This window comes from Prorops nasuta, unplaced genomic scaffold (assembly GCF_024137725.1).
Source record: "Prorops nasuta isolate Cenicafe-Biocafe unplaced genomic scaffold, Cenicafe_Pnas_1.2 PNAS00004, whole genome shotgun sequence".
Lineage (NCBI taxonomy): Eukaryota > Metazoa > Arthropoda > Insecta > Hymenoptera > Bethylidae > Prorops > Prorops nasuta.
In genome coordinates, this window is record NW_027116801.1 from 1,466,763 (window position 1) to 1,479,877 (window position 13,115).

The 13,115-nt window shown below is 32.6% G+C and overlaps 7 protein-coding genes across 10 annotated transcripts in view; 3 read left to right on the forward strand and 4 right to left on the reverse strand.

The window, feature by feature from the left end:
* neur (E3 ubiquitin-protein ligase neur) overlaps positions 1-1,754 on the reverse strand; it is a 47,903-nt gene extending 46,149 nt beyond the window's left edge. Inside the window, exon 1 of the mRNA XM_066726257.1 lies at positions 1,449-1,754. Coding sequence (XP_066582354.1) covers positions 1,449-1,476 — 28 coding nt within the window. The 5' untranslated portion in view covers positions 1,477-1,754. The remainder of the gene's footprint in view (positions 1-1,448) is intronic.
* LOC136772972 (uncharacterized) lies at positions 122-1,814 on the forward strand. The gene is made up of 2 exons (XM_066726261.1): positions 122-1,329; positions 1,620-1,814. The coding sequence occupies exons 1-2, from the start codon at positions 958-960 to the stop codon at positions 1,806-1,808; spliced, it is 561 nt and encodes a 186-aa protein (XP_066582358.1). The 5' UTR covers positions 122-957; the 3' UTR covers positions 1,809-1,814.
* A 52-nt stretch (positions 1,815-1,866) lies between these two features.
* Positions 1,867-5,259, reverse strand: Su(fu) (suppressor of fused). Of its 2 annotated transcripts, XM_066726259.1 has the most exons (8): positions 5,126-5,259; positions 4,844-5,045; positions 4,647-4,739; positions 3,351-3,660; positions 3,048-3,283; positions 2,749-2,973; positions 2,471-2,678; positions 1,867-2,395 (listed from the first exon to the last, which is right to left on the reverse strand). In XM_066726259.1, exons 2-8 carry the CDS (start codon positions 5,014-5,016, stop codon positions 2,330-2,332), a joined length of 1,311 nt encoding a protein of 436 aa, XP_066582356.1. In that variant the 5' UTR covers positions 5,017-5,045; positions 5,126-5,259; the 3' UTR covers positions 1,867-2,329. The 2 variants fall into 2 exon arrangements, with proteins under 2 accessions (XP_066582356.1, XP_066582355.1); XM_066726258.1 differs by having other exon boundaries at positions 4,844-5,257.
* A 142-nt stretch (positions 5,260-5,401) lies between these two features.
* amrt (amaretto) lies at positions 5,402-6,466 on the forward strand. The gene is made up of 3 exons (XM_066725251.1): positions 5,402-5,685; positions 5,750-5,837; positions 5,905-6,466. The coding sequence occupies exons 1-3, from the start codon at positions 5,543-5,545 to the stop codon at positions 6,232-6,234; spliced, it is 561 nt and encodes a 186-aa protein (XP_066581348.1). The 5' UTR covers positions 5,402-5,542; the 3' UTR covers positions 6,235-6,466.
* Positions 6,405-8,426, reverse strand: eIF2Bbeta (eukaryotic translation initiation factor 2B subunit beta). 3 transcript variants are annotated; one of them, XM_066725248.1, is made up of 6 exons: positions 8,298-8,426; positions 7,752-7,847; positions 7,588-7,674; positions 7,072-7,510; positions 6,607-7,001; positions 6,405-6,541 (listed from the first exon to the last, which is right to left on the reverse strand). In XM_066725248.1, the coding sequence occupies exons 2-6, from the start codon at positions 7,805-7,807 to the stop codon at positions 6,469-6,471; spliced, it is 1,050 nt and encodes a 349-aa protein (XP_066581345.1). In that variant the 5' UTR covers positions 7,808-7,847; positions 8,298-8,426; the 3' UTR covers positions 6,405-6,468. The 3 variants fall into 3 exon arrangements, with proteins under 3 accessions (XP_066581345.1, XP_066581346.1, XP_066581347.1); XM_066725249.1 differs by having other exon boundaries at positions 8,288-8,379; XM_066725250.1 differs by having other exon boundaries at positions 8,215-8,327.
* Positions 8,427-8,882: 456 nt separating this feature from the next.
* Positions 8,883-11,038, reverse strand: eIF2Bdelta (eukaryotic translation initiation factor 2B subunit delta). Its single transcript, XM_066725680.1, has 5 exons — positions 10,259-11,038; positions 10,067-10,194; positions 9,813-9,990; positions 9,417-9,597; positions 8,883-9,145 (listed from the first exon to the last, which is right to left on the reverse strand). The coding sequence occupies exons 1-5, from the start codon at positions 10,883-10,885 to the stop codon at positions 8,940-8,942; spliced, it is 1,320 nt and encodes a 439-aa protein (XP_066581777.1). The 5' UTR covers positions 10,886-11,038; the 3' UTR covers positions 8,883-8,939.
* Positions 11,039-11,142: 104 nt separating this feature from the next.
* RpLP0-like (ribosomal protein LP0-like) lies at positions 11,143-13,035 on the forward strand. Its single transcript, XM_066725687.1, has 4 exons — positions 11,143-11,322; positions 11,524-11,828; positions 11,912-12,148; positions 12,211-13,035. The coding sequence occupies exons 1-4, from the start codon at positions 11,295-11,297 to the stop codon at positions 12,352-12,354; spliced, it is 714 nt and encodes a 237-aa protein (XP_066581784.1). The 5' UTR covers positions 11,143-11,294; the 3' UTR covers positions 12,355-13,035.
* The last annotated feature ends 80 nt before the right edge of the window (positions 13,036-13,115 follow it).

The window sequence follows — 13,115 nt, forward strand, 5'->3', positions numbered from 1 at the left end:
ACATACATACGTAGTAGGTATACAGGGTGTTCTACTTTAAATTGCATGCAAATGTTATTCAATCTCGAGGTGGACATAAGATGGTACTATTGGTTTAACCTTGAAACGTATGCCTTTTGAAGATCATCTGAAGATCACCTGACGCTTTTCAAATGGACCCACCTATTTTATTGCAGATTCTTGTAAATTACTTCAAGAGCTTTTCAGAATGCTGTATGAATTTGTCATTACATCCTGCCATTGTGCGTAATAAGACATTTCAATTTGAAATGATAAAATTTGATGAGTAACTATGTGTGTATGTATAGTCGTAGCGGTTGCCTATGCTACGTCAACTAGATCGGCATATGCAATTTTAAATGGAAGTATTTAGCGAACGATAAGACGAAATTACAAATTTATATAGTATTTTAGGAAGCTTTTGAGATAAGCTGCAAGAATATGCAATAGGATATAGTGGATTTCATCTCTAAAATATCAATGTGACCTTCAAATGAAGTTAATTAGTAACAAAATTTTCAAGGTCAAATCGATGACACATTTTATTTCCTCCTCCATATGAAACAAATTTTATTTGAAATAATTTTGTTTAAAATGTTTCGTTGATAAATTGTAAGACTGCACATTTTTTTTAACTAGGAGACACCCTGTATATTTGTAATATAAGCTCGTTTTACGTAGGAAATCTCTTCTCCAATGCTTATCTAAACTAATTCGACTGCCATGCACTGTTATAATTGTAGCTCAATTGTAAACTATGCTGACTGAATTAAAATATACAATGGTATTATAATATGTACAAACATAGAGGGCAAGAATGATATGTTTGTCAATAAATTCAATCCATTGCCATCTTTTGTTTAATCGCGTGCGATATATCTATGGAGAACTGTTAAATTTTCTGTCTCGAGTATTGTAAGGTGTTTACCATTACATAGTTCATTAGTTCACTGTAAAATGTTTAGAAAGACGCCTGTTATTGAATTAAATGAACGTATGTTTAGTCTGTCCGAAGATTTCCTGAATCTTGTCAAGGAACTCGTTTGTGCGTTTCGAGATTCTTCAAAACTACTTATGGAAATTGTCTTCGACGTTTTTGCTAGAACATTAGAGTTAATGCTGGCACTGGTAAATTTAGCATTTCATGCGTCTTGCTTTATACTGGACCTTTGCATCTGTACCATACAAACTTTTATGAATATCTTTCGGGGTATCGTTCGCATCGTTCACTCCATAAGACGCGATGAAGTCGAGGACTTTGTGTTGGCATGTATTGTCATTTTACTCTGGATTGGGGCTTACAAGTGTGTTGCTAATATCATCAACAAGGTACGCAATTCCATTAAAATCACACAGATAGGCATCATAATTTAGTTTATAAACAATTCATATCTCAAATCACAAGAAATAATAAATAATTCATTAAGAGAGTGGAGGAAGCACAATACCTTCAATTTCATAGAATTTGGTACACATTATGTCAGTCTTTATTTTCTTGCACAAGAAACTTGACGTTCAAGGGAGAAAGTAGATTTTGAGCCGTCGTTGATTGTTCATTACCCGATATAAACATCACTGATACTGATTCTAACGCTAATGTTAATGTCGTTCAACACCAGAAGCCCCGGCTCGGTTGGGCAAAATTGTTTAGAGCACCCAAAGAAAACAATAACACACAGAATATTTCACACAAAGAGGATTCCCGTGGATCGAAAATTTATCCAAGCAGGACGACAACAAGAAAAAACAATCACGCTAACAAGCGCAGTCCCATGAGGCAAGAGGATTATGATTTTGACTATTTGTAATTTCTATAAATTTTATTAATATTAACAAAGTGTAAAAGTGTATATCAAATACAATTACACTTAATAATTTAGTTCCTATGTTTATATACAATTAAATACATATATACATATACATATTATTATATACATGTATATATATATTATATACTATTCATAATATATATTGTTATATATAGCAGTACATCGATATGCAAAAGGCAGATTGGTAGGTCATAGTTTAGTGTAAAAATATAGTCCTTATAGCCCGTAATTTAATCTCCCTTATGCATTATGATGCAATTCATAATCTTTAGTTAGTTATTGCTTCGCGACTCGATATATAAAATTTATAAATTATAAAATGATATGTTATAGAATTTAAAATGTAAAGAGCGTTCGAGATAAATAATTATTCTACGTAATTTTAATACCTATCAGAAAATTCATAATACTTTTATACTGTCGCTTAAAATTAAACTATCAAATGAAATGAATATTGTTGGTTCCTGAATTGTCATTTGAATAAAAGCATATTGTGTTTCTTAGTCATTTATAATAGTAATGACAAGGTTATATTCGGGCCAAGAGAATGTTATTGGTAGCTCCACCTGTAAACAAAGGTACGTATTAATTTTATGGACCTGGTGAATTACATTTTGATAGAACAAATCTCGTCTACTGACTTCTTCCGGATTACTGAGAACTTGAAATTCTTGTGCCATTCGCTGCGAGAGTTCTTCGGGTAATAATACTTGTAACCATGGTCCCTGTACAACGTAAGGTTTTTCCTTGGAAACTAATGTTCCGGTAACTGAAGGAGCAACTATCGTTATTGCCGTATGCGACATGACTGACTTGAACGTAAAGTGTCTCCCATGCATTACTCGCCCCCTAAGAAACGAAAACCAGCCTTATAGATGGCACAAAACAAACTAACGAATGATTATTATAAAATGTGAACCTTATAGCCAGAGGTAGCAGGGATCCAGCTTCCAAATTAAACGTTAAATGAAGACCTGACAATGTCTTAACGCAATTTTCTTCTGGAAAACTTGGTGCTTCTTCTTGCTCGCAAGGGGACAATCTTTCAGATTTGATAATTGGCTTCTTATCCTCATCCTCGTCATCCGAATCATTCTTGTTCTCTCTATACTTTTCGGTACTATCGTTCGTTATTTGCACCCACCTAGAAATCCATTATGTTCGATCATACTCGAACATTATTACATAGAAATAATTTCAAGGAATGAATGAGCGTACCAGCATTTCGCAGAGACACCACTCAAGTTAGATCCTTCTCGCTCTATTCCACACTCGACTTTCTCAGCAACAGATGGATCTTCCTCCATCATCGAGTGCGTTCTTCTCATGTTTGTAACTAGCCAGGGCCCGCATCCCCTTGTGCTTTTTAATAGATTTACAACGCCCAAACCATTCCAGCGTTGCGCAGCTCTAAGCTCTTCATTCGTCACACCAATAATTTGCACGAAAGAGACCTGAAAGCATCGCACTTATACTACAGAGAATTAACCAAATTTCCAACGAATCTAAAGCTTCTTGTACCTCTCCATGAGGCGTGGAAACCGAAGCTGGCAGTTGTGGATCTCTGCCCATTAAAATTTGCGTTATTCGACCGTAGCCATTGTCCAAGGTATTGTGCCAGGAAACATGATCACCGGGTAGGAGCATATTTCCAGAATGAAACACATATTTAGCCAGTTGCTGCATTACATTGGCCGGCCATGTCGGTGGAGTAGTTTCCCCCCTCTCTCGCACCAACCTAAAAGTCAGCTCAAAGCCGAATCCACTTGGACGTCCTGGTCCGCTTTTTGGATGCAATCTGCCGTCTCCGTGCAAATCTGACAATCCCAAACTGTAAAAACAAAATTCAATCAGAATTTTCTCTTGTAAAGAGATTCTTTTTTTCAATGATATGAAGCAAAGCCCCAAATACGGCACGTGGTTTAAAGAAGGTAGAGAGGAAGTTGAATTTAAATGGAATACTATAAACGTAAGTATATTTAGATTGAGCCAGCGGAAAAGGGGAAACGAGTCCTGTACTTCTATTTCCGCAGCGCCGTCTTTTACACTGCATTATCCTTCTTTTGCAGCACCCTATGCTCTATATATAGAGAGAATGAGCAACTATTGGGACAGCTGTTTGAAGCTGAAAAAGGTGAAGGGGGAGGGGGTGGGGTGTAAGACTTAACGACGAGAGACGACATCGTAGACGACGACGACGGTGAAAAAGAGGAGATTGGGCAAGAAAAAAGGAGGAACCCTTTTTAGCGGTGGATGATTCATCGTCGCGGATATTCTAATAGGATGTGCGTGATCAACGCTTTTACACTTTAAAAAAAAATTCACTCCTATTGATAAAACTCTGGGTTAAATTATCCATTTGGAAAAAGATTTGTTTTAAATTTATCAAATTGTATCAATAAATTATATATATATATATATATATATATAACGTTAGTAAATAAATAATTTTGATTTAATTTTTTCTTTTTATTGAACTGTGATAAATTTAACTAGGTGCTGGGACAAAAAACGATCCCTTACAATTTACTTTAAACCTGAATATACTAAGGTGAGCACGTGCGTGAAATGAGTATTTTTTTCTATCTTGGGGCATTTCTGTCCCTTTTTTTCTCTATGACCCCTTCTCCCACTATTTCCGACGCTCTTACCGAGAAAGAAAAAAAATTGTTTCCGGTACTGAAATTGTCCGAGGAGTGGAGAATGATTGAAAATAGAATAGTAATAAGAGTTTTGTTTTGAAGTACAATCAGTGATAGGAACGAATTCTTTGTGTATAGCTGCATGTATAATGTTTATGATACTTTGTTTTGTTACCTCACATAGTGCCAGTGTGGTGGTACGTTGAGTTCCGGACAGCCTGGATTTTCGTACATGCTTATATAGTCTAGAGGATCCGGACCACCCAACCTGAAGAGAATTGCATTGTAAGAATGAAGAGATAGAATGAGAGATAAGATTTTCATGGTTTATCTTGGTGTGTGCGATATAATACGTAGCAACTTGAGACCTACCAGTATTTAACGATTGCTGTCACTGTCAGAGGATTGCTCTGATCCGGGTAAATTTCTTTACATAGGCTGTGAAGGGCGTCCAAGCCCAAGGCTCTTGCCGAAGGTGACTGAATCGGCTGTCCCGGTGGAAAGCTTCTTGAGAATTCTTCCCTTTCCCGCATATTTCCGTACATATAAATTCCGATATTGACGAAGCAAGTTCCTGCACCAGTCAAAGATCGAACGTTGAGAACAAATAAAACAAATTGCTTTTATCTCTTGAAGATTTCGAACGTTTATTACCCTAAAACCACTGACTAGTCTTGCGAAATTTAAAAAGCAAACTTGCACGACCATGCTCGAACCATCACTGACACAAGACAAAAGCCAGATACAGAGCCAACCAAGCACTTTCCGAAGAGATTTTCTAAAGAAACTCCACAAGTGCGTCCCTAACTCCTACTCCAAACCCCCCAAGCATGGAAGCTCTGCCTTGGCATTGGCTAATTCTCAGCTCCGGATTGGAACGACCAATAGGATTCGGCTATGCACATAACACATTGCTCTACCAGACTACCGTCTAGGGCTGAGAGCTGTGCTGTGAGTTGAAGAATGAAAACGTAGTCTGTTTTGCTTTTAGCTTTTTTCTATTTTCTTCCTCTCTTTCTCCCATCCCTATCTGTCATATGGTATCGCCGTTCAAATGTCGGGCACGCCAAAATGAGGTTAGAACTCGTATGTACGATTTTTTTCTGCAGCTTTTGGCATTTTTCTAGCTGCTTAATCCTCACAGCAGCAAACAAAAGTACCGAATCGCAACAAGAATATAGGCCTGAAGGTCCATTAGTAATGTGCAAATTTTTGTAAGTTGTTGTATATTTCTAATCCAACTTTAGAAGAATTTTATTTCAAGTTTATTTTCTTTAGACCCAAGGAATTTATTGAGTGTGAAGAGCCTGTTGATCACAAGGGAAATAAAACAGCCAGGGAGGAGACTGGATTTGGTTGCGTAAAGGTGGGTATTAGATTATATTGAGATTGTAAAATATATCATTTTTAAATTATGTATCTATTACTTTTAGTTTGGGGGATCTCGTTATGAAGATGTTGAGAAGACTAAAGTATCCTGCACTGTACTGCCAGATATAGAATGCTTTGGGCCTAGAACTTTTTTCAGAGAAGGTGTACCTTGTATAAAATATAGTGAACATTACTTTGTAACAACTTTATTGTACAGTATTCTCTTAGGTTTCTTAGGTATGGATAGATTTTCTTTAGGGCAAACTGGGACTGCAGTAGGAAAACTGTTAACATTAGGTGGTATAGGAATTTGGTGGATAGTTGATGTTATATTGTTAGTGACAAACTCTCTTCAACCAGAGGATGGAAGTAATTGGAATCCTTATGTATAATAAGAAATTCTAGCAAACTGGAAAAATTATCAAATAAGTTTAAGAATGTGATAGAGGTATAACTAGGAACGTTTGGTGAAGCAGTGCAATAAAAATATTTTGTGTAAACACAATTCTTAGGTTAAACAGTCTATAATTTTTAAAACAAGTTTTGTACAATATTAGTTTTTATTCAGTATAAAATTAATTAATGAGAATATTTATGAAATCAAAAATATATTATTTTTTCTTATCTCATAATTTGTAATCATTAGGATGATATAATTCACTGATCAATTTGTGATTGCAAGATGGTTCATTGCTTCCCCTAAAAAAGGTTTATATTAATTTCTCTTTGTTTATATATGTATATATGTATGTAAATATTCTTACATATTTGTTATGAAGAGAGTAACAAGATCCGAAGGTACATAATTATACACTGGGTTATAAGCTTCTACCCTTTCTAATAACGCAGCATTAGCTCCACTTATAACTCCTGATAATGGTGAGGCATATTTAGTAAACCCATCCTGTTTATATGAACAAACAGAAAGAGGAGAAAGTTTGTAAAGAGGTAATAAAACAATCAAGGGTATTGAATAATATTTAGCTGCCCGAGCAATTGTGCCACATCCTGATATCGCTCTCAATCCTCCATTTGACATGACAGTATGAGCTCCAATAATTACTTTGCTAATTTTAGGCATCAAAGCAAACATTAAATCATCAGATAATAAGGTAGTTTGGATCTTAGCTTCGCTAAGACTGCTTGCCATCTCAATTCCCTAAAAGGATAATACAACAAGATATGATATGTACTTTTACGAATGACAATTATTTTCTCCTGTTACATACCCTTAAAGATGGTCCACCTTCAGCTACAATAACTTCAAAAGATTTAGTTGCAGCTGCAGTTTTCAAAAATTCTTCTACCAATGTAGATTTACCAAATGTCATAATAATATCATTGGATTCTATATATTCAGGGGCTAGTTTCGTAATATTTTCAGAGCAAGTTTCCAATTCAAGTTCAAATTCATTTAGACGGTCAATTAAGGAAGGCTTCAGAGAAGGTACAGAAATATTAAAGTCCACATCATCTTCTGCTTCAGCCGTTAATAATTTGTGCAAAGATTCTTGGAAATCTGATTCGTCAGATTTTTTCTTTAACTCAAGCATATACTCTTCTCTAATTATTTTTAGTATCCTTCTTACCATATTACCAATTGAAGCCTCCAGTGGAAAAGCATCTATTAAATGTTTCCCATTCAAAATAATGATTTCAATTAGATCTCTACAATGTAACAAAGAATATATAATTAAGTAGTGTAACTTTTCTAAGATAATATATCAATTTTTATAAGAGTATACTTGGCTGTTATCCAATTAGCATTATTAATTAAGTATTTTAATAGATTAATTGTAGCAACAACAATATTATAAGTCCCCTTAATTTCTCTGAAATTAAATAAGGATTTAACATACTGTAAAATTAGAGCTTTAAAAAAAAAAGAATGCAAATGTATCTCTCTTACCCATAACGTATATCCTTAACTAATTTTGACACAATTTCATCCATCATTTTATCCATTTTACAGTTTTATGAATGTATGAACTGGACTTTCTTTAAACTAAAAAATTAAACAAATATAAAAGTTGTTACAAATTTTATAAAAAATTAATTTAACTTGAGGTATTTGTGTTTGTATCTAATCTCTATTGTAATATATATTAATAATTATTCTCCTAATTTTAACTCTTTGATTCTAAAAGTCCATAGGTTTCTCATTTATTGCATTATTTATTAATATATTTAAAGAAAAAATTTATTTTCAGATAAAGTAGCTATAAATTTAAATTTTATTTGTTATATACACATGAATATACAAATAGCATATTTATTTTTACTAAAAAGTGAAACAAAACAAATTATTTCAGTTGTTATATAAATATAAATTATTTTATTATTTATATATAATTTCAAATCACTGCAATCACCAACAATCACGATCCTTCAAATCACTTGAGATCGGAATGTTTTTTCTCTCTGATTTTTCTTCTAAGTTCTAACCTTTACAAACCTCAACGCTTCTTTAACCAGCTCGGCTGAGCTCGACCCAGCTCGACCCAGCTCGACCAAGCTCGAGCCTCGACGCCCTCGACCCACCGGGCACGGGGCACCGACCGACCGACCACCTCGGTCAACTCCAATACTATTGTCAAGGGTTGAGAGGGGAGGGGGTTTCTTTTCCCAGTATATACATATATGTATTGATATATACATAGATATACTGCTTAATATGCATTGGAATACATTTAAAATAAAAATTTATTATGATAACAAAACTATATAAATGTGCGTGATTATTAAAAATAAAAAAAAAATTATTAATTGAAATTGCTAATTTTCACTTAACAAAAAAATGCTATATATTTGTATTAAAACAACTGTTTTTTTATTGCTGTACTTAAAGTATCATACAATATTTATAAATAGTTTTATTTATTTTTCTGGTTTCAAATATAGAAATATTAGTTTACTAGAATTATTTGACTTTCTTAGGAGAAATCAGTTCACTTTCATAATGTTAGTTAATCCAAATAGTTATAGGTAAACGAAACGTGTCTGTACAACGTGGTTCTAAAAATAAATAAATCCCTCCATCTTTAGAATATGTTTTTTATTAGACCATCCTAATTTATAATCAGAACCATCTGATTTCTTAAATGTAAAATGGTTTATTTCGCATAATAGCAGGCACACTTTTGCATGGTGAAATACCCATTTCTGTAACAACACCTGTTATGAAATCAGATGGTGTAACATCATAAATAATATTCAGAATATTGAAATTCTTTTTATTCCTTAATTTATTCAAGATATCCTTCTTAGTATCTGGTAAAAATTTTACGAATTCATCAGGATTACCTAAAAAATAAAAGACTTATTTATTACATCCAATTATTAAAAATATACCTCATATCAGTGATAATGTAAGAATAAAAATAATATTAAATTGGATATATATAATATGTTGTGGATAAACTAAAGTAAAATTTTAATTCTAAATAATCCTTTAAGATCTCGTTCAGTATCTTTACCCTTTTTTAGTAAATTTAACTAAAGTTATTCAAAACACTCTTTGTGATATTGAGAATCGGAAAAAGTATATATTTTAGTAATAAAAAGGTTTGTTTACCAAGCTCATTGTACGTGATTGAGTTTGTTAGCGCACGTTCGTAATACTTATGCGTTTCACAAGCTACCAACACTGGTACATTACATGCTTTAGCCATTAAAGCTACTTGAGAAGTACCCCCTCTTGACATGATAGAACCATTTCCAAGAATGGCATGAGCAGCTAAGAATACTTTGGACACCTATTTGAAACATTTTTCTTGTTTGAGTACTTTAATGTTTGAAGACTTGTTTTGGATAAGGACTAAAAATATAAGGATTTTGGTTGTATTTAGAATAGATTTACAACATCTTTAAGTTTCAATAGTTGGGACACTTATTTTATCAATATTGCCTTCCCAAAGTCCTCTATAAGTTAATTCCAATTTTTTCATTGATATGAAATCACTCAGCTTACTTGAGGCATTATCAGATCAAGAGCATTCATCAAAATATATGAACATTCTATTCCATGTTTTACTAGACGTCTCAGTTGCTCCTTTCCTTCCAGCCTTTGTCTTCCATCTACTACAACCACATGAAACTTTTTGCCAGCATTATAGGCATCCACAAATATAGTATTAATCAAAGAGGAGCTATTGATAAGAATTTATCCAATATATCTCAAAATTATCTAAATATACTAATAATTAAAATCTTTATTTTACTTACAAACCATATGTTAATATAACATCCCCATCAGATATTTTTGTTTGAATGTTTATTGATATTGCTTTCATAGCAAGTTCAATTTGCTGAGAAATATAAGTATCAATAGCAGTATCCAAAACTGCTTTTGCCTGAAAATTGTATTTTTTATGTAATGTAAAATATAATAAATTTATGCTTGAAACATATACTTACATCTGTATCAGATATTGATGGTGACAGTTTAGTTAATTGCCACTTTAAGTAACGCAATGCATTTTGTACAGAAACAGCTAAAGGTCTACATTGGTCTAAATGTATCGCTGATTCCTCTAAGCATTTATCTAGCCCTCTTGCAAAATCAGCTTGAGCTGGACGCACAAAGTCCTTTATTAACTTTTTTACAGCTGCTAAAAATCCAACACATCTGGCATTGCTTCCAACTATAACTTTATTTTCATATTGTACACCCAATTTAACAATTGCAGGATGTATGCTGTCATTTAAAGGAGGTGTTTCAAATCTCTCATGACACAAGTGTTTAAAGAAATTTACTACATGAGAATTTTCCTGTTTAATTGGCTTTTTTATTGAAGCTTTCTGATTAAGAATCTCTTTAGGTTTTACTGGAATTGTTTCGGTTATAACTGGTTTACTTTTTTCAATTGATTTCTTTTTAGCTGCTCTTTGTGCCTCTTGCTTAGCTCTTCTTTCAGCACGTATCTCAGACTTAGTTTTTCCTTCATTTTTTATAAATGCTTCTGAAGACTTTTCAACTACTTTATCTGTTGGCAGTTTTTCAATTGTCTTTTTTTCGGAGTTTACCTTTTCCAGTGATTGCATATTTCCACTCAGAGTAACTTTTCACACATACAAGCCGTCGTAAAGAAATAAGAGCGTGCAGTATGTCCATGCCGCCCATGCATCACGACCATCACGTTTTCTTCCTACTTTCCACTCTTTTTAGGGTGCGTCTACATTTGCAACCGAATAGCGATCGAATCGAACGTCGTTGCGGACGTTACAAGACTTACAAGTGTAAACGCGCCATTACAGACAGCTTACGGCTTAAAAATAATGCGTTATGCGACATAGCGACTCGCATTATGCGACTGGCGAAGTGGCGAGTGGCGACATGCGTTGATTTTGTAACCAGTATCTTAACCTGAAAAACATCTTATATTTATAAAAGTTATAACTACTTGGAGCAGTAACAGTTTTTACTATCTCTTGTTAAAAGTTAAAATAAAGAATGCCTAAGTCAAAAAAAGATAAAAAAAGTAATTTTTAATTTAGTAGTAATTATTAATTGACATAAATTTTCTTTTAGAAAGGGAAATAAATTATAAGTTAACCTAGAATATGATTTTCTAAATATTTTTTTAATAATAACTTTGATCATTATATCGAGAATACAATACAATGTAACAAATCAATAGCAATATTATTTAATTGGATAATATTTATGATTTTATTTTTAGTTTCTCTTACCAAAACTAGTAAGAAAGGAGTGATATTAAAACAACGTATTATAGAAGACGTTAGAAATTGTGTTGCTAAATATGATCGAATATTCATAATATTAGTTCAGAATATGAGAAATAATATTATGCAAAATGTACGAACAGAATGGAAAGATAGCAGATTTATTTTTGGACGAAATAAAGTTATTAGAATGGCTTTAGAAAATTCATCCGAAGCAGAAATTGCGGAAGGATTACAGCAACTATCTAAAGCACTAAAAGGGCAGACCTGCTTACTTTTCACAAATAGGTCAAAAAAAGAGGTTATTTATTCTGTATTATTATTTTTTATTTATTTAAAAATAAAAATATTGTTTTATTGTCTGTAAATTAAAACCACATTTAGGTGTTAAAATGGGTGGCAGAATATGAAGAGCTTGATTATGCTAGATCAGGATTTATACCATCTGAGTCTATTGTTATTCCAGAAGGACCAATGCCACAGTTTTCTCATAGTATAGAGCCACATTTAAGGCAATTAGGAATGCCAACTACATTACAAAAAGGTGTGGTGACATTACTTAAGCGATATAAAGTATGTAAGAAAGGTCAACCACTAACTCCGGAGCAAGCCAAATTATTGGTAAATAGAACATCAAATTTTTATTTCTTTAAAACATTTTCTAACTAAGTACCAATTTTTAGAAATTATTAGAGAAGCAGCTAACATCTTTCAAACTGATACCTGTAGGCATTTATTCAAAGAAACATGGTTTTACTGAAATTACTCAGGGTGCTAAAGAAAATATTGAATGTGATATGGATGCAGAAATTTCAAATAATACATAATGTTATATTAACAGGTTTTGTTCACAAATTCAACTTTACACATTGCAATAAATTTGTTAGTGTAATAAAAATCCAAAAAACAAAACCCACTTCAACCTTAAAATAGTATTAAGCTTGTTGCCTAAATCTACAGATGTTCTCAAAAAAATGAATTTTTTGGGCTTAGTGCACAAAATTACTTACTTATGGCCAGTTTTTCTATATAATTTTTAAATTTATCTATTTGGTAAGAATTATACATTCTATAGTAAATTCTGTCCAACTTCAAACTTTATCAAAGGGGTAAATTTACTAAGCCATTTACAATATGTGAAAGAATGACCCTTATCACCTTATGTTACTTTTACTTCAAAACATATATGACATGTAGGGAAGTGAGGTGCGGTAAAGTACATAGCATTGTGATGCTTTGCGCAAAATTGTTATGTAAAAGCAACATAAGGTTCTTACAGAATCCAAAACCTATGACAAATTTAATTAAAAAAAATCTTCTAAAATATAGGAAATATGAACTTTTTTAAGAGAAATAAACTCGCTTGATTAACTGTGCTTTAACATAATACAGTTCGTTTTTCTTTTTAGAAAATCATAAAAAAAATAAAAATTATTAATAGTTACTTTTTTCTTGGCATAAATTTTAAAAAAGGAGCACTATATTGGGATAAAGCAAAGTTTAATGAGTAATTTGAGAGCATTAACAAGTAAATTTATCTAAAAATCTAAAAAATTTTCTTAATAAAAAAATTTAGCCCTCTGAAAGT